This window comes from Amblyomma americanum, chromosome 8 (genome assembly GCF_052857255.1).
Source record: "Amblyomma americanum isolate KBUSLIRL-KWMA chromosome 8, ASM5285725v1, whole genome shotgun sequence".
Taxonomy (NCBI): Eukaryota; Metazoa; Arthropoda; class Arachnida; order Ixodida; family Ixodidae; genus Amblyomma; species Amblyomma americanum.
Window position 1 is genome coordinate 27,077,457 of NC_135504.1, and position 20,675 is coordinate 27,098,131.

At 45.1% G+C, this 20,675-nt stretch overlaps 1 protein-coding gene across 2 annotated transcripts; it reads left to right on the forward strand.

Moving 5' to 3' along the window:
* The first annotated feature begins 6,914 nt into the window (after window positions 1-6,914).
* Window positions 6,915-20,133, forward strand: LOC144101194 (BTB/POZ domain-containing protein KCTD9-like). 2 transcript variants are annotated; one of them, XM_077634267.1, is made up of 11 exons: window positions 6,915-7,141; window positions 7,306-7,427; window positions 7,530-7,573; window positions 7,671-7,758; window positions 8,069-8,262; window positions 9,663-9,730; window positions 11,722-11,820; window positions 12,495-12,644; window positions 15,740-15,845; window positions 17,967-18,100; window positions 19,730-20,133. In XM_077634267.1, exons 1-11 carry the CDS (start codon window positions 7,040-7,042, stop codon window positions 19,802-19,804), a joined length of 1,182 nt encoding a protein of 393 aa, XP_077490393.1. In that variant the 5' UTR covers window positions 6,915-7,039; the 3' UTR covers window positions 19,805-20,133. The 2 variants fall into 2 exon arrangements, with proteins under 2 accessions (XP_077490393.1, XP_077490394.1); XM_077634268.1 differs by lacking the exon at window positions 7,306-7,427 and having other exon boundaries at window positions 6,935-7,141.
* Window positions 20,134-20,675: the final 542 nt, after the last annotated feature.

Sequence of the window (20,675 nt, forward strand, 5' to 3'; positions counted from 1 at the left end):
CGCAGGCTCAGTGGTTAAGGCGCTCGGCTACTGAGCCGGGGCTCCCGGGTTCGAACCCAAGCGCGGCGGTCGCGTTTCGATGGAGGCGAAACTCTAAAGGCGCCCGTGTTCTGTGCGATGTCAGTGCACGTCAAAAATTCCCAGGTGGTCGAATTTTTTCCGGAGCACTCCACTACGGCACCTCTTTCTCTTTCAGTCCCTCCTTTATCTCTTCTCTTACGGAGCGTTTCGGGTGTCCACCGATATGTGAGACAGATACTGCGCCATTTCCTTTCCCTAAAAAACATTTTTTTTTCATTTCGTCTAGAGTAGTAGTTGCTATATGAAATGCTCTTCCCATGAAAAAAGTAACAGCATGAGGTTATAAGTGAGCGGACAATTTAAAAAAGTAATTACAAGTTTATTAATTTCTAAAAGCTGGGTTGCGCAAAAACCCAAGTAAACTAAAAAACATGCTGATGGCCTAGCTATGTTAGGCCAGGATATACGTAGCGAACGCGCGCAGACTTCTGCATCACAAAAGTGAATTCACTAGATGCGCCTTTATTCACGGCTGAAGATTGAGCCGTCGTGGCGGAGTGGTAGCGTCTCCTCCTCAAACGCCAAAGGCCTTGAGCCGCTCTGTATGCTACGTGAATTTTAATATGACGAAGCCAGACATGCTGGCTGACCACGACAGTGTCGTATGTACATAGCGTTTTGTGTTTTCTTGTTGAGTGTTTTTTTTTGTTTAAATGTTATGCGCCAAAGCCATGGCAGGCAATAAAGAAAAAAAGGCCCTGGTTCTATTCCGAGCCTCGGCACAGGTTTCTGGTTTTTTTATTCAGTGAATGTGCGGGGGGGGGGGGGGGGGGTGTCTGTGGCTCCCATAGATGCCGCCACGGAGTACGTTGGTTAGCGGTTAAGCGCAGGTTCTGTTAAAGCGCGTTTATACTCCAGCGTAACGCTCACGCGCTGCACGGCGACGTCACGTCGGCCAAAGCGAGACCCTCTATACTCCAACTGCGCTTGACCGCCGGCGCGTTCGGCGGCTTCGGCGCACTCTGACCGCACTGGTGGAGACTTGGAGCTCGTCGCATTTCGCACCGAGTGCACCAGCCGCCGCCGCCGGCCCGGCCAGACCGGATCGGCTCCGCGGCGATCGAGGCGCGCGTTGTGACGTCATGTGCCTCCTCGGAGCACGGCCACGGCGAAATCGCAAGTTCGCGGCCAGTAAAGCTTTAGCTTTAAAATACAAGAGTAAGCAACAGGGCTGCAACGCACATATCCACCAGCCTTGCTTAAGCAAGGGGAACGAGCCTGTCTTCCAAGTCTCCTTCATGTCAGCTTTACCTCGTTGTGACAAATACACGCGTGTTTGTTGCTCACAACACACATGCTTACTCCTTCAGGCACAGAACTGTGAAAGAAGCAAACGCTATACTTAACAGCAAAGTTTCGGATTGGAAATAAAGAACAAGTGACCGCGGCCGCAATCCAGAAGGCGCCAGAGAGCCTCCGATCGCGTATAGTTCTGATCACAGGGAGCCTGTACAGGAACACTACATAAGTCCGCATGCATGCATGATAACGGTAGCGATGGGAGTTCCGAACCCGACCGCGGCGACCGCGTTTCGATGGAGGCGAAACGCAAAGGCGCCCGTGTGCTGTGCGATGTCAGTGCACGTTAAAGATCCCCAAGTGGTCGAAATTATTCTGGAGCCCTCCACTACGGCACCTATTTCTTCCTTTCTTCTTTCGCTTCCTTCTTTATCCCTTCCCTTACGGCGCGGTTCAGGTGTCCGCTCGCTGGACCTCACGGACAAAGAGGGTTGGGTGATCGCGGTCTCCAGCTCCGAACCGGCCTCACAAAGGCGGCTGGTAGAGTGGGCTGGAGAGGTCGCCGCACGTCATGGAATGTTGGCCACCACCCGGGATCAAGAGCCAGACCAACCCTAGGCAGTAAATCATCCATAAGGCTCATCAATAGTTTTCACCTACCTAGGTGTCCGCCGATATATGAGACAGATACTGCGCCATTTCATTTACCCAAAAACCAATTATTATTATTCTCCACTACGACACCTCTTTCTTCCTTTCTTCTCTCAGTCCCTCTGTTCTCCTGTGGCAGTGGGATCGCCGACTTTATATGCAAAAATCGGGTGTGTGCATAGGTGTGAGGGTAGCCCCCATTCTCAGTAACATTTATCTAAGCCGGGTTGATATGAAAGTTGAGACTGATCTAGCCGGTTGTTGTAATAATAATAATAATAATAATAATGATAATAATAATAATAATAATAATAATAATAATATTCATAATAATTGGTTTTGGGGGGAAAGGAAATGGCGCAGTATCTGTCTCATGTATCGTAGGACACCTGAACCACGCCGTGAGGGAAGGGATAAGAGAGGGAGTGAAAGAAGAAAGGAAGTAATAGGCGCCGTAGTGGAGGGCTCCGGAATAATTTCGACCACCTGGGGATCTTTAACGTGCACTGACATCGCACAGCACACGGGCGCCTTAGCGTTTTTCCTCCATAAAAACGCAGCCGCCGCGGTCGGGTTCGAACCCGGGAACTCCGGATCAGTATAGTCGAGCGCCCTAACCACTGAGCCACCGCGGCGGGTTTGTTGTATACGCATTTTTCGTTATGTGGACTATTACCTGGTGCTGGCTAGGTCCGTGAATCCAGAATTTGTGTCAAATGTTCTTGTTGTTTTTGCACGGAATGGATCGGGGCTGAGGTTCACACATGAAGTCCCCCAGGAAACAGTCTTGCAATTTCTTGATTTAAAGTTGTCTTTCGAGCCCAACCATGTCTGTTGGCAGTAATCACCTAGGAGTGAAAAGCCTATTTTGAATCACAGGTCCTTTCATTCAAAGCTTGTAAAAAGTGTTATCGTTACGGGATGCTTACGTATGGCAGTAAAGAAATCTTATCATAAAATGATGCCCAGTCTCTTAGCCCAGGCAGACAGATGTAGGGAAGCTGGTTTCCCGGACTCAGTTCTCGTTTCGAGTGCAGACAAAGTTCGCCGTTCCCTGAAATCGTCTGCAAGTACCTCGGGGCTGGAAAAGGGTTTGGAAGAAGGGAGAAGAAGGGTAGTGGTTATGCCATATGTCCACAAGCTGTCGCACCCGATTAAAAGGGTGGGGAGCAAGCATGGGGTAAAGGTTCTGTTCTCAGCACCTAACAAGCTAGAAAGAGTGGGGGCGGCGGTTCAAAGAAGGCATGAAGGGCGCAGAAGAAATGCTTGCAGCATAAATCATGGAAATAGATATGTTACCTGCAAGACTGGCGTAGTGTATCAAATTCCCCTGTCCTGTGGCCTTACATACATAGGCCAGACTGGCCGCTGCGTTAACATACGGCTCATGGAGCACGCTAATTCTCTAACAAAGAAACAAACCAACCTAGCTAAACATTGTTTCAGGTGCAAATGCACGCCGTTTTTTGATGATTCTGAGGTCCTGTTCACTGATTCTGACCAGCGCACTCGAGAAGTAGCTGAGGCATTTCATATTATCAGAAAAAGTGAAGGACGCGTGAGTACGCCATCTGTTACATTATCGCCTCGAGAAATCAATATGCAACATAGTGGGTAGCGGTCCTGCGGATGCACACGTGCTTTTAAAGCTGTTTTTGCCATGTACTAGCACTATGTGTCTTGTTGACATTGCGCATGTGCGCTGTTTTTCGTGAATGTATATATGACGTGCTTCTACCTAATAACAAATCAGTTGTAAGTTCAGCGCTGGTTTGTGTGTCTCGTCTTCTACTTGGTCTGTGTGTGTTTTTGCGCTGTTGAACCACCACTATGTATCACCAACTAGCCCAATCCGCAGTTCTTGTCCCTCTGTTCTCTCAGTCCCCCTTTATCCCTTCCCTTACGGCGTGGTTCAGGTGTCCGCCGATATATGATACAGATACTGCACCATTTCCTTTCCCCAAAAACCAATTATTATTACTATCCTCCACTACGGCACCTCTTTCCTCCTCTCTTCTCTCAGTTTCTCCTTTATTCCTTCCCTTACGGCGCGGTTCAGGTGTCCGCCGATATATTATACAGATACTGCACCATTTCCTTTCCCCAAAAACCAATTATCATTATTATCCTCCACTACGGCACCTCTTTCTTCCTCTCTTCTCTCAGTTTCTCCTTTATCCCTTCCCTTACGGCGCGGTTCAGGTGTCCGCCGATATATTATACAGATACTGCACCATTTCCTTTCCCCAAAAACCAATTATCATTATTATCCTCCACTACGGCACCTCGTTCTTCCTCTCTTCTCTCAGTTTCTCCTTTATCCCTTCCCTTACGGCGCGGTTCAGGTGTCCGCCGATATATGAGACAGATACTGCGCCATTTCCTTTCCGCAAAAACCAATTACTGTTATTATCCTCCATTACGGCACCTCTTCCTCTCTTCTCTCAGTCCCTCCTTTGTCCGTTCCCTTACGGCGCGGTTCAGGTGTGCGTCGAGATGCGGGACAAAACCAATTTATTATGGAAGTTATTTCAGCTGAACCATCACTCGAGCAAGAAGGGCATAACTTCGAGTTGACGGTGACTTGTTACGGTTAAGAATTGGCAGTGGAAACTTCTCAAGCAAATAAAGGCTCCGATAGCGTGACGCTTGGTCCTGTGAATGTGGGCGTGTCAGGGGTGTAGCGGCCTGACGAAGCGAGGCCGCTACATGCGATATAAAACTGGCGGTGTATACGTTCGGCGGCTGACGATAGATGGTGCGGAGATCTCTCTGACTGCTTTTTCGCCTCTGTGCGACTGCCGCGCAGACAGTGCGCTCGTTACGGGGACGTTTCTACGCATTTTGCTCGCCATACGGCCTCGCGCGCCCAGTCAGCGTGTTGCAGTTTTTTTATCGCGGGAACCCGAAACTGCGCGCTAAGCTGCCTCAGCTCGCGCAGCTTGCGAGTTTGCCCCGATGGCTGTCGATCTAACAAAATAAATGCTTTGAGCAGTGTGGTTCAATTCAATGTTTTATTTTCGGCATGAATACAAAACATTTACAAACCAGTGCTTGCGCCCATAGACAGGTGCTTGAGCCCGTAGTCAGGTGCCCTGACATGGCCCATGCCTGAATATGGCATAGACCACCCGAGATTTTACCTTGAAATGACCTTGGCCGAGAGGTAGTATGGAACGTACCCAACGTGTCCTATGCCCAGATATTCAGTTGAATGTTTTATTTTCGGCATGAATACAAAACATTTACAAACCAGTGCTTGAGCCCATAGCCAGGTGCCAGGTGGGTCCAAAAAATAAAAGTGCAAATTGTTACAGGCATTCGTCATGAGAGTTATTAGAATATAGAAATGTTATTGTAATAAAAAACAGTAACATATATAGATACTATAATAGATACGGAGCACTATTTACACAAGGTGGAATCGCGCGTACAAAGCTAGAAGTGGAGCGCAGCAATGCGGCTTTTCATAGATGACTCATGGTAACACGCACTGTCGAGTACATGGCATGGACCACCCGAAATTTGCCCTTGGAAATGACCTTGGCCGAATTTGACTGCCGGTGAATCTGGGCGGAAGACAGGCTTGCCCCAGTCTCAAAATGTAAATTCCCACCTCCAAAAAGGGGTTTGCTCACCCTCTAAATTTGGGTGGTCCACGCCCGAAAATTTGAAAATTGAGTTAACCCACGGCGTTCGGTACTGACCTGGAATGCCCTCGGAATGAGTTTGGCCCATCTCAGAAATTTGGGTGGTCCACCGTGCTTTCGAGCAACAGTTCGTGCTTAGCAATGCTAAAGTGAGCTAGAATAGCAATGCTAAACCGCCAGCCATTTTTTTTTTATGAAGTGATCGCGAAATGTTGATCCATTTTGAAATGCCATACAAAATTGTCCACTAAAACGCTCTAAAAGGTGGCTTACATAATTTTTAAACATGCTTTTCTCACAAAGTGTGGAGATTTTCGCAAATAAAACTTCCAAATTAGCGCCTCGCAAAAGCCCCCACATAACCAAAGCCCGCAAGCAGTCACCTCTGTATTTTTGTTCCATTTTTTCTTTTTGCAAAAACAATAAATATGACATTGATATAGCTGCAGAGCTGTGCAGTGCCTTGTCAAAAGACTGGAAACGAGGCCAAATGCAGCGCAGCGAGCGGTAGAAAAAGATTAAAGAACATATATGCGCAGGCACGAGACCAGCCTTTTGTTTTTGTTGGGGTGTTCAAGGTAATCTTTTCAGAAATAACGTGGTTGGCGGGGGCGGCAGTGTGGCTTAGGCCCCTTGAATGCACTGCCAAGAGTTTTAGAGGGTTAACTATGTGCCTGAATGTGAAATAAGAATATTTTAGCGCAGCGTAACAAAAATAAAAAGAAAAACAGTGGCTACTGACGAAACTATATGTATTTAGGGCCGCGGATCATAATGATGAATTGTCCTCGTTTTGTGTGTGATTAGAGCAGCAGCACTGAGGAACTGTGGTTACCGACACCAATTTCTATCAACGTTACAGTTCACCGTAGCATATCGTCATATGGTTTGGTTCCTGTGGAGAGGTCATGACTGCTCATGACCATACGGATCTCCACCACGACACTTTTCAGCCAGCCACAAGTAGCCATGCTCGTTGCTTACAGGTTGTGGTCTAGAGCTAAGTGAGGACGGGAAATATCTCTCACAGTAACGATAATTATGGCGCTGCCGCAGTTACAGCCTTTACCGAACGCATGATAGGCGGAGCAGACGATGCTGGAACTGCAGCGACGTCGCCCGGTGGCAGAATCAAAAAGTTGTCACAAAATAATTTGATAAATAAACCGCAAAATTACTTTTTATTATTAATTTTGTCAAAATTAAATTTTCAAAAATTGTTACTGACTTGAGTTTGATTGAGATCTGTTACTTAAACGAACTGTGAGAGAACGCTGTGCGGGGCTGCGGCAGCATGGCGCGTGGCTTCAAACGTGCGAATGCCTCGAGCGCGGCGTTCGCCTTGCATTCGCACTTTGTCGTACCGCGTCCAGAGATTTTAACCGCTAATTGCTAGCCCCCTATTTCAGGCTGCGACCATGTGGTTCGCAAAGAGGCCACGAACCGAAAGCGCGAATGATAACGCCAATAACGCCGTACGAGTGATTGTGTACCGGAATGGAACGCATCACGAGGGCAAGGTATTACGGCCGCGCTTTCTAGCCTTCTGTCGCGGTTTTTCTAGTCGCTGTCAGTGACGCGTGTAACGTCATTAGTTAGCACGGTGGCAAAATTCGTACTATGCCTGCTGAGCAGAGCTTTGTGATCATGTTAGCTTTTTGGGTGTGTTTTCTTGCGCGTAAAGGTGTTCCCCGTTCCTCGAACCTTCGACGAGTTGCTTAGGGATATCAGTTCTAAATTTGCAATACAAGCAACAAGGCTGTTTACCTCCAAAGGGGGAGAAATCGACAATATAAACCTAATCAGGCAAGTCTGCTGCAGCTACAGTTCGCATAGGCACGTGCAATTAATTAAATACATCGTTGTCGCCTTTAAATCAAATTCTGATCGAACTGCGATCTCTTTCAGGGATGAAGACGTTCTGTTCGCCTCTTGCGGCGAAAACTTCGCCGGTGAGCCTCGTTTGAGCTTCCGCATAAAATGAGACGTTTGCCGCTGTGATCAACTTGGTGTCATCGAATACACGCCGGTTCCTTTCTGTTCGTCTAGATCCACCGATGTCTGCAATACCCATGGCCCCTGGCAGTATGGACTGGGTCCTGCTTAATGTTGGAGGAAAGCATTTCGCAACGACTAGGTAACTATTTTTCCTTTGCACCCGCATTTCGAGCCAGTTGTAGTATCTATCACTGAATACTCGTGTGAAGGCACTGACGTAGTAGATGATCTATTTTATCTGAACAAATTAATGGTGTGGAAGTAACGCGGAAGTTGGCATAAGGTGACGCCCCAGACCTGTTGGCGGTAGAGTCACTGGATAAGTTTTCCTTATCCAGCGACTCTAGTTGGTGGCATGCCGCCATGCATTTATGGCAGTTCATTGTGAAGTTTCCTTTATGAGGTGCTGGCTCAAGTTACCTGCAGTTATGTACTTTTTTTATTTTCAGGCGCACGTTGGTTTCGAAAGAGCCCAACTCAATGCTGGCGGGTCTCTTCGACCACTCCAATGAAACGCAGTGTTTGAGCGCCACAGATGCCCATGGTGCCTACCTGATCGACAGATGTCCGGCACACTTTGAGCCATTGCTTAACTACCTCCGCCATGGGCAACTTGTTCTGGACAGGGGCGTTTCACCACGTGGTATGTGCGAGTAATCGCTAGAACAGCAGCTTGGGCTTTTCGGTTTTGCATCTTGAAGTTGCAAAAGCCAACACTCGTAGGTGGCCATTTCTCCTGTCCTCATTTTTGCCTTCTGGGCTGTTAATTTCAAGATGAATAGTTGCTGCCAGGCTCACGCTGTGGTGCTGGGTCAGGCTGGAAAAATGTCAGGAATGTTGCAACAAATTGAGTGCAGAGCACTGTAAAGGTGGTAAGCAATGAAATAAAATTAAGCGGAGAGTTAGGCAGAAACCTGTCAGATCATGGTGAACCATATAATAACAAGGAGTAAGGCATTGACCACCTAAAGTTTTAACTTAAAAAATTAAATGGATAGAAATGACTCTTGGGTCTCACCGAGGCTTGTTGAGGCCGCACAATTTAGGTTCCTCATGAAATTGATGACTTACTTCATGCTGTTATGGACACACATTATGTAGAAGGTGTGGTAGGGCTGCATGGACAAGTGTGTTGATTTCAGAAAGCAACTTCGCTTGCAAAGCTGGTAAGTGAACATTTCTCGAGTCTTGAGGTTGTATTGTGAAAAATGAGGTAGAATTAAGTATGGTGATCATTTTCTATGCAGCACTTAACTTCTTGCAGTCCACAGGTGAAGCGTTCGCTTATTTCTTCTGAATTTTGGTGTCTTAGCTCAGCCTTTCCTCAGTGTAGTTTCTTGCTTAGAGTGAGGTGTGGAGGAATGCTGCCTCTGCAAGTCCCACTCTAGCCATGCTTATGGTGGGGGTCATATCTAACAACCTGTGGCCTTAAAGCTGAACACTTAAATGCCATTGTGTGCTTAGTTTAATTGCTGAAACTGCATTGATTCCAGTATGCTCGGAAGCTTTGAAAATTTTAGAGTTTATTTATTGCACAGCACCAAAATATAAAAATTCGATGAAGGCATCTGCATACTTGTGGAGAGTTGCTTTGTAATATTGTACTGGTATTGCTTCAGCAGATTGAATGAGTGCAGTTGATGTCTCAAATTTAAAGAGCATTGACAAGGGGAGCCTATGGGCGGGGCTGATGTAGTGCTCCATTATTACGGCAAAACGCATTGTTGCAGAGCTGCCTCGCTGTAGTAGTGAACTAATGCTAACTGGTTAGCTACTGGCCCATTATTTCACCCAGCAATGAAGCTTTAATTTTTAATGCAAATTTGGGAGGCTTCATTCAGCTGTGCTTGGAGGGTGTGCTGAACAAGAACTAGAATACAGTGCAGCTGTATTTTGCAGAAAATAAGTTCTGATGACGAGCTCACTACCTTGACAACAATGAACAGATGTTGCGTGTGTCTGACCGCTCTTTTATTTTGGCGTGTGATGTAGCTTCTTTCATGCAGCATTTTTTGTTCACGGTTCGCTGTGTTTCATGTGTAGGTGTCCTAGAAGAAGCCAGATTCTTCGGGATTGAGTCACTCATTCCAGAACTGGAACGGATTAGTCGGGTAAGGTTTCTACTCTTCACATGCAGTTATCAACGTTTATCCATGATATCATATGGTAACTTTGCGAGGGTGTATAGTTGAGCTTGTTGGTAGCAGTAACTTTCCAAAATTGCAACAGAAATCGAAGGTGATAAGGAAGTAGAGGCACATATGTAGTGCTGATTCCCAAACACTTTGTGTTGAAGGGTCACTAAAGATGATTTTATGCACCATTCATTTTCACCCTGAAGCTGGAGCCGAGTCTTAAGTCATGTTCACTGCTTTTTATGCACATTTATTCTCATGCGTTTTATTTTGTGGGAAGAAAAAAAATTGGCCGCTTTAATGTGGTTGTTCATATTTGCGTACTCCTGATGAGGACTGTTACATCGTGCCACCCATAATATCGTTGTAAAAGACCTGACTAGCAGCCTTTATGTAGCGTCGATCATAATACATCTGCTCTGGGTTTGCGTGGTCATGCAAACTGAGTACTGCATACGCCAGTTGATAAGCTGGTGTACTCAAGCCATTATTTTGAAAATCATTTGCAAGTTATTTTATATGTAGTTCATGGAGTCCCAGTTAAATTGCCAGGTGTTTTCTTTGTTTCTACTTACTGGAAAAGATATGCGGAGTGAAATGGTCAAAGTGTCAAATTTTTTTATACAGCTTTTTCGACAATGAACAGCTGTACTAAATAATTTGCTCAGTGACTCTCTGACGTAAGCTCCACACATCCTAGGCTTGCTTCATGTTACACTGTATATTGATGTGTGCCAAGTATTACGGGCCGTATGCAGAATGGAGGATTGGTGCATGCATTTTATTTATTTATTAATTTTTTTTTATGGGGGTTTTACGTCCCAAAGCGACTAAGGCTATGAGAGACGCCGTAGTGAAGGGCTCCGGAAATTTGGACCACCTGGGGTTCTTTAACGTGCACTGAAATCGCACAGTACACGGGCCTCTTGCGTTTCGCCTCCATCGAAATCGAAAAGCGAGTTAGTATAAAGACAGGCATGGTATTGGCCTTTATGTGCAAATCTTTTGGCCAATGTGTCACTGTCACTGTATTCTGTACGTCACTTTCATAAATGTTGCGTCTTGACACCGTATATGTCCAAATGCCAGGTGTACTTTGGAAGTGAAGTTGTTTGAGCTAGGAACCACACATACTTTTCTCTTTGCTCAGGCCATCAGTTGCACAGGATGGAGACAAAATGACATTTACACGTGCTTGCTTTCAAATGTCACATATTTGGCAGCCAGGTGAAAACATGAACAGGTGAAACAAATGTGTCCGCTCAGCATGCTGCAAAAGCTATCATAATGCATAAGGAAGTGTATTTTTAAAATTTACTGCCGGGCTTTATTGAAACACCCTGTGTAAGCTTGGCCACCTAGTAACCACTAGTTGAGAGCAAGCACTCGAGTTTGATGCTCTCTTTCTATTGTTACTTTTAATTCGTTTTAAGCTACCCAATTGAAAACCTGTACCATGCCATTTTTTGCGCTCAGTGGTTTGACGTGATCAGTACACCAACTTTATCTCTACTCTTGTCTGTGTATCGTTCCGTTACTTTTGCCTTTTCTTCACTGATGAGATTTCCAACCTCAAATATATGGCAATTCCAAAGGCTAGAGCACTAAATCTCCGACTAGAAACAAAAATAAAGGGCTGAAAATTACAAAGACAGATGCCACATAAGGCTGTGGGCCATTGATGCGTTCAGATGTGTTCCCTCTGTTGGATGAGCCAGTATAATAAACACTTAATTAAATGAAAGCCTTTATTGCGATTATTAATGAAAGGTCATAGTTCTGCACTAGACACTGCAGCCACAGGGGCGAGCACATGCTTTGAGACTATACTTTGTGGTGCCATCGAAGTTGGTTAGGTTGACTCTTCAAAAGTAGCTTTGATCACCGCTACAGAATACTCGTAAAGCAGGGCGCAGTTAGTTCTCGGCTTCCCACTGAAGCAGGCCCCAATGTTGCCTCCTCCACAGCAGTATGAAGCTGATGCGGGAGACGCCTTTCCACTCAACCGGAATGACGTGGTCACCATCCTCGGCAGAACGTCCGATCGGTCGGAGCTGAGTTTGCAGGCAAGTGCGACATCACCATATTGGCTACCTAGCTGTGTGCCTCCCTCAAGGCACTGTTTTATAGCCAGGAAAGATGCATGTGCAATGGAACGGAGACTCCACATTTCCAGCTGGAGTGGCAGCAAACGATGTTTGTTTTCACTTCCAGCTGGAACTGCAAGAGATTTCAGCTTGTACTGGCTGGAAATGGAAATTTTCCGGCTGGAAGCAAGGATTAGTTCAGCTGGACATTGTTTCCGGTTCCATAATCCATTGGCCTGAAACGATCATTTCTGGAGCAGATTAAAATCGTGAATATTATGACTTTCATCGATCTCCTTGGGCATTCAGACATCACAATGTTCCATACTATGCATGCAGAGAATGAAAACCACATGCTTGATTTGTGTCACAAGATCCCTTTATGTATATAAAAATACTGGGTCCGAATTGAGAAACCCCAACTGTCTGGAAACATTTCCTAGCTACAGGCATGCATCACACGTAAAGTCACAGGAACATTACGGACCAGAAGAGACTCAACACTAATGTGATCAGTGTATCACCAAACACATTTATTGGACTCTCCTTCTGAAGCCAGTGGCATTTTTTTCGTTGAGCGCAGTTTTTTTTTTTATTTAATCATGACTGCAGTGGTGTTGCAAACTGTATGCATGTTGTTGTCCTTGGCACAGGGCGAGGACCTGTCTGGTGCCGACCTTTCGGGCCTTGACCTTCGCCACATTGACTTCCGGTGGGCCAAGCTGCGCCAGTGCCGGCTCAAAGGGACAGACCTCAGCTACTGTTGCCTCGAGAGCGCCGACCTGACGCATGCCAATCTTGAGGTATGCCATGTCGTGTGTCTTATAGGCAATGCATGCTGCATTGTCGAAACCATCGTTGCCATGGCCAACTATTGCCAAGTCCACTGCGTGACAGAGGCCTGTCCCAATGACAAACGCCCCTTGCCTTGTGGCAGCTGCAGCCACACTCTCCCAGTGATTTGTCTAACCTCATCACTCCACCTGTGCCTCCGCTGCCCCATAGTTTGCTAAAGTAACCCAGTCCTCGAAATTAACCCGGAGCCCTTCACTATGTTTTCCTTTATAGGGCACCTGCCGCTTCGGAACAATAAACCTCACATATTATACGAATTCTCCTAATGGATATCAGTACCCACTCAAAAAAGACTAGTGATTGTGTCTAAAAACAGAGTTCAAAACCATGCAGGACCAGTTGAATTCTACTACTATCTGGATTGCTTTTTAAATGTGACGGGCGCCACATTTTGCAAAAACCTGATTTTATGTAAAACATTTAGTATCCTCGCCGTGAACCATTAACTGTTTCAGGCATCACTCAACATTTGAATTCAAGTGAAATATTTTTCTGCTTAAAATTATATCCAGCCTTAAGAAAGACAATTTGTTACTTTTTTCAATGCTAAACATTAGCGGTTAATTTTTTACACGCATATACCATGACATGGATCTTTGCCTTAGCTGCTTTTGAAAACCCTCCAACCTCAACCGCTGGCTTGTTTAGGGTGAAATTGCACATGTGGTTTGCTTATTGCGGTGACTTTTGTCTCATAAGTTTGACAATGATACTTAACTGCGTCTTTCGGTCCCTTGATTTTGGTGCAGACAATTCTGCGCTTGCATCATGCACGGCTGAGCCAGGCAAGAACCTTTGTCAAACTTGCTACGAGACAAAAGTTACCGCAATATGCCAGCTGCACATGCAGTTCCACTGCAAACAAGCCAGCAGTTGAGGCTGAAAGACCTTGAATAGCCACTACGGTAAAGATGCGTATTGTGATACAAAACTTCATACAAAGTGTGCCAGCGGGTGAAATTGCAATGTCAAAATACAAATATTTTTCAAATAAACACGTGAAGGATCGTTGAATCTTTTCATGCTTCAAAAATGCACATGCCGCAAGACAATCAGAGAAAAAAAATAATTTTGTTGGTGGGTAAATCTGTCTGCAAGAAAATTGTGGAGGATGTGCTAGAAAGCTCACTGTTTGAGAACTGTTATTTGCCTGAAACAAAGAAATCAGAAGACCGTATAATCTCATGTAAGTGCCGCATCCTCTGCTTTGGACTGGATAAATGATAAGAAGTATGGCTATAAATTTTTTTTAATTTTTGTATTGGCCGCACCTTCAAAATTCACACCCAAATTAAAAAAAAAAAGTGCGGCTCTTACACGCGCTTATACGGTAGGTGTAACACAGCCTTAGAACGACATTAGAGTTTCATATGTGCTTATTGAGCCACTGTACCTAATATTATGAAAGATCCTAAAGGACTTGGGGAAGGACAAACATGTGGAAAAGAAAGCACACGAAACTTCACTTGTGCAGAAGCGCAAGCGAATAACAAATGTCAAACAGCACATGGCAGTATACCACATAACATGCTATGTAGTCTTGCAACAGCCAACTGTGAGAACAAATTACAATTTCCCGCATTTTTTCCCATGCTTCTTTCCATGTTTGGGTTTATGGGTCTATGGAGGTTTAATGTCCCAAAGCGACTCAGGCTATGAGGGATGCCGTAGTGAAGGGCTCCGGAAATTTCAACCATGTGGTGTTCTTTAACATGCACTGACATCTCACAGTACACGGGTCTCTAGAATTTCGCCTCCATCGAAATTCAACTGCCGCTGCCTGGATCAAACCCGCATCTTAACACGTTTGTAGCTGTCAGTCAGGTGTATGCACCTCCTAGTATGGCTTTGTACTGAACGTACCTTGTGTTGCCAAAAACGAGCCTTGAAAGGTAACGAAAGAGCTGCTAATGTTTAAAGAATATAGTGCTGTACTGCAAAATTCAGCAGTGGTTGTAGGCATCCCACTTATGCAGCAGCAGGGTCTGATAGTGCAGACTTTTTCATTCCACCTGAGAGATGGAATGCTACGCAGTTGGTTTAGTCTGGGGTGTTCATCCTGGTTTTTCTTCAACCGTGAAGTTTCCGAGAACGCTCTACATAATAGCTTTCGCTTGGAGCAGTATGGCTCAGATGTATGCTAATCATTAATTACTCCCTTGATTAAAACCTACTGAAATTTGGGGGATCTTGCAAAAGACATTCTACTTGTCGCATTTTTGGGTTTGCTGACTTTGTAGAATCCCAGAGTCTACGCAACAACCTGCAGTTCCCTGATTTGCCGCTATCAAAGTCGGGTTTCAGGAGCATGTAGAGTCTTTAATGGGATTGCTTCAGCTGCACTCCACTAAAGAGTGGGAATTAAAGGACTCGAGAAATTTCTTCCAGGACCTGGCAGGGTCCAGAGACCCTCAGTTGAGAACCGTTGGTCTCACCTAGTCGTTGATTTTGACCCACAAGTAATGAGGTGTGCGCTGTGCATGATAATGTCCAAATTTGAGACAGTTGGTAGGAGAGCATAACTGGCAGGAAAAAGCAGCTGACGGGATGGATGGAGAGGACAACACAAATGCTAGCAGCTCATCTCTTGACACCGCGTCGAACACACATTGCACACAAAAGTCGCCGCTTATTCTTTCCTCTGGACAAATCTACATCTTCCCCTTTTGCTGCAACGGGGTTGAGGTTAGGAACCCTATAAAGCTCACCAGTAGACTTTCTGTTTGCTCATTGAATAAAGAAGCGGCATACCTGAAACCATGCTCAAGAAGCCGACAGGTGGTGTAGGCTTCCTAGCCTCAGCCTTCATACAGTATAAGTGGAAGATGAAGACTGGTTCAGACGAAAGAATAAGCGGTGGCTTTTGTACGGTGCTTGTGCTCATTGTGGCGTTAAAAGATGAGGTGTTAAAAGACGAGCACTCTTCATTCATCTCTTCTTCTTTGTCATTCTTGTCACGTGCAGGCTGTGCATAAGCTGTTCTCGCTAGATGTGGATTTTTGGGCGTCTGCCTTTTCTTCATCATTGTTGGTGTCGTTGACAGGACGCACATCTGGTTGGGGCGAAGATGATGCACGCCAACCTCGAGAATGCCTACCTGCGCTCAACCACAATGGGAGACCTCAACGGGGACAGCGCCGACCTCAGTGGTATCCCATTTCGTTCACCTCATTCTTGCTTCCTTGAGGACTCCTCACCATGTCGTACAGTCAGCTCCAGATAATCCAAATTAGTAGGGAATCAAACATTTTTTTTCTAATAGTGCGGAGTTCGAATCAAGGTGAGCCTTTTTTAATGCACTTAATGTATGGGACACGGTTTGACTGAACCGAGCGCGAATTCCACTGTACATGAAAGAGATAATTTACTGTGTGTACCACACCATCACTTGCGAATCATGATGTTTTGAGGTTGCTTGCTTCCAGCGTTGCTGACAGTTGCTTTTGAGCACAGTAGTGGTTTTGTTTTACTAGTTTCAGCTTGGAAGTTCGAGCACAGCTTAGCCAGCAATTGTCATTGTTTTCTCAGGCTTTGTGACAAGTGTGTCAATCTGCTTACAAATAATTGAGAGACAAGACAGCGCATTGTTTCGTTTTTTTTGTATCCTCAAATGTATGCAAACTGTGTGTATCTTCACCCTGAAAGGAATTATTTAGAACTTTGTGCTCCTCTTGCAATTTTTTTACCCTCAATATTTTCATTTAAAGGGACCAATCGTGGTACACCAGAAGCCCGGTGTAGCTTCACCTTAAAATGTGATGTTCCCAAGAGGGCACGCACAGGATAACGATCGATGCTGCAACCTACGTACATTTTCCTCCTGAAAGGAGTGAATTACTAATTCGAATCTAGTCCGTAGTCTTCTCTTTTGCCGCGTCTCTCCTTGTCTTTTGTCTCCAGAAAAAACTGGGAGTGATTCCACACATACACACTGCTCTCATAATTTGGAGTGAATTGTGAAACGAATAGAAGCATCAGTTGTTTTTTCAGCCCTTGAGAGGTTAGACAGCCTATGCAAGTGTGAATTTCACGTGCGTAATGAATGCAAAAGGAAGCATCAAATTTTGTTTGCTGTATGCAAAGGAGGTGTTGTGTATGAGACTCCATTCTCTTGCAGACAACAGTATGTAGGCGAAACTGGCCATTGCTGCTTTCGAGAGCATAACTGCAGTGTAAAAAATAAGAATGCACAAGACAGACAGTTTGTAATACATTTCAACACGTGTAAAGGACGTAGACCGCTCCTCAATTAGTATTTTTCTAGTCTGAGGGTGTAAAGATGGCATATGCGAGAAATTATTGAAGCGAAAAAGATAGCAGGACTGGGAAGTGCTTGTGTGGAGGCTCTACCATTCAGTCTTTCAAAAAAAAGAACTTGCTTACCTTCATATCCATTAATAAGTAAGCGGCTACTTTTGAATGTAAGCTGAGTGTTTGTAAGCACAAGCAGACTGATGATTTCGTGAATTGGTTTTCGGGGAAAGGAAATTGCGCAGTATCTGTTTCACATATCCAGGGACACCTGAAGGAGGCAGTAAGGGAAGGGATAAAGGAGGGACTAAGTAGTGGAGGGCTCCTGAATAATTTCGACCACCTGGGAATTTTTAACGTGCACTGACATCGCACAGCACATGGGCGCCTTAGCGTTTTGCCTCCATGGAAACGCAGCCGCCATGGTCGGGTTCGAACTCGGTTATTCCAGACCAATAGCCGAGCGCCCTAACCACTGAGCCACAGCGGCTGGTCAGACTGATGATTTCAAGACCGCTTTTTTTCGTTGCCAATCTCAGAGGCATCAACAGATTCCAGCACGAAGGAACGACGACAAGATAGAGAACATACAGAACAGAATGGGTGCTGACCTGTGTTGTGTGTTCTCTTTCGTGTCCTCGTTCCTTCATGCTGGATTATTCTGTTGTTGATAGCAATTAAGCAACTAGCCCACACCACAAACCTGAATCTCTGAGGCCAGGTCACTATGGCATTCAATTCCAAATTCCGATCTCAGAATCCTTTTAGTATTGACATCAAGAATTTGAATTGAGTGCCGTGAGAATTTTTAAATTCAAAATTTTCAGTAATAAGTGTGTCGCTTGCCGCTGGACAAATGTTCACATAGCCACAAAAAGCCAGTGATTTTTGCTAAGAACAGAAACTGATGAAGTTTTTCTTAGTGCCCATTTTAGAGTGCTGTGCAGTGGCTGTTCTCATGTCACGCTCTGCGTGGATATATGTCTATGCCTGTTATATTGGCTGTGCTGCTGATACAGGAGCAAATCTGAAGGGCGCCGACCTCACTGGAAGCCACATGGTCAAGGTGAACCTCAAGGACGCAGTGTTAAGGAATGCCACGCTGCAGAATTGTGAACTTCGGCTTGCCGTCTTAACTTGCGCCGACCTTGAGGTGAGTGCCATTTTCGTCACCATGTAGACCGATTCTCACAGATTCGCACAAATTTCATTAGCATTGCTACTTTTAATGTTATTTTTGTTTTCTGTATTTTAGCTGTAAATGTGTGAAGTGAAGACTTACCCTAAATTTGTATTAGCTGAATTTTTCATGGCTTTGTTTTGTGCTGAAATTTCATCCTAATTCATGTGCACTGAATGAAGCACAGCTGCTTGACTATGTAAACTTCTTTTGTGCGGTAGTGTGCACTGTTCACAGGATAAATTGTGGACTGAATAACGTTTGCAAGAATCACAAACATTGTCCTCATGAAAATTCAGCCTCTTGCAGTAATTACTAGTATAGTGTGATTTACCTCTCAAATGTAATGGTCTGAAGATGAGCAGTAACTGCAAAGAAAAGTGTGGCTGTCTCTCAACACCTTTGCATTGAAGAAAACTTTTCTAGCACCCAGGTAGTTGCAGTACCAATTAGACTCACTGGGGCAGCTAGCAGGTGGCAATGTGAGGTCACACCAATTGACAGCTTGAAGCAAAAATGATGACGGTCAAGCCTGTTTATAGACAAAGTTCTGAAAGGTGGAATTTAACATACAGTTTAGTCCTTTGTGACAATTATGGTAGCTTATGGTAAGTAATGAAGACGATAAGAAAAAAGAGAGACATTCTTTGGAAGGCCCCTCAAGGAAACCACCATGCCAGAACTCCAAAACTCATTTCGGCAAAGCAAAATGTCTCTTGCATTTCCATGGAGCAGAGCACTTTGCACTCAAAGCAGAAAGCAAACTAAACTACCCACCGCAGTGGTTCAGTGGTTAGGGCGCTTCGCTACTGATCCGGAGTACCCGGGTTCGAACCCGTCCGCGGCGGCAGCGTTTCAATGGAGGTGAAACGCAAAGGCGCCCGTGTGCTGTGCGATGTCAGTGCACGTTAAAGATCCTGAGGGGGTCGAAATTATTCCGGAGCCCTCCACTAAGGTACCTCTTTCTTCCTTTCTTCTTTCACTCCGTCCGAGATATGAGACAGATACTGCGCCATTTCCTTTCCCCAACAACCAACAAACTAAACTACTGGTACCACCTGCTTCATGCCATTTCACTCCAGTTGAAATATTGAGAAACAGTACTTGGCATACTCACTGTGGCACACGCAAAGGTAAGCATGGCACTCTAAAATTCTTTCATTCAGGCAGATGTCTGGCTGACATTGAATGATTTGCAGAAAACTTTGTCTGTGAATTTAATGCTGTAGTATTTGTGACAGAGATTTCATCCCTTATAATGAGGTTATGACAGCAACCCGTGCAATATACTTTATTATAATCCTCGTTTGTAATGATTGACATTTTGGGTAAGTCTTCACTTGACACATTTACAGCTGAGCATGCTATTCTATTCAAAATGCAATCACACCTTCGTTATTGGGAATAAAGGTACATTGTTTGTCCATGAGAAAGCACGCTAATGTCCACTTACAGCCTGCACATTGGTATCACAGCTGCCAGTTTCAATTAGGTGACATGTTAAAAAATGTTCAAAGGCAATACTGTGCTTCGTTTCTTTTTGTCTGCACCTGTACGTTGATGTACGGGCTAACGTCTCACCAATTGTGACTGGACTTCCAGAAGTGCAACCTGTCTGGGAGCGACCTGCATGAAGCGGACCTCGTCGATGCCAATTTGAAGGACGTTGTCACGTGACCAATCCGATGACTGCCCTGCCACCTTCATTTTGACGCAGGTGGATGTGCGAAGTGGCCGGCGATGTTTGTCCCTGCTAAATTGCATTCGCTTGTTTCAGTGACTTCCTGAAGTCGCGAATAGTAAATTGAATTTCGACGGCACTTATTACAGGGCAATCGATAACCCATGTGATGAACAAATTAATGATAAATTCATCTGATGTATGCGGTATGGGAATCGGAAGAAATCTGGTAGCATCACAGTGCCTGTCACCCTCTCACCTCTTATTTGAGAAGCTTGGCTTCACCTGCAACCTATTTGATTGCTAGATGATGGAGTTGAAATTTTGCATGTTTAAACAAAAATACATGTTACATACAGACTATGATATTTGAAATAGGGTTCCATGGTTAGTGACTACACTAGGACCAGCTGTTGTGTGTAAATAAAGATTGCATAAAGCTGCAATAACAGTGAAGTGCATGCACAAAGTTGAAAGCAAGAGCACAGAATAGAAAAGCTCACAAATAGGTCATTTTTTTTGTACTTATGTCAGTGATATAAGAAAAACGGTATTATATAAATGCAAAGTGGCAGATTAACAAGCAGAGGGGCCAGAGCTAGCGGTACCTGGTGTGGTGGCTCGTTGTGTCAGCCCCCCGCACCACCTCCTCTCAGCCTTCATTTTTTGGTACTCTCCACCACCCCTCCCCCTCCCTACACTTCACTTGGTGTAGTCCGCAACAACACCCCTCTCCTCCCTCTCCTAACAATGCCTCTGGGAACAAGCGTTACATGGGTCAACTTGCCACTTGTAAAGATGTTAAAATTCAGCCCTGTCATGACCATACAGTATCTGCAACGTGTTAAATGCCCCCTTAGTTAAAAT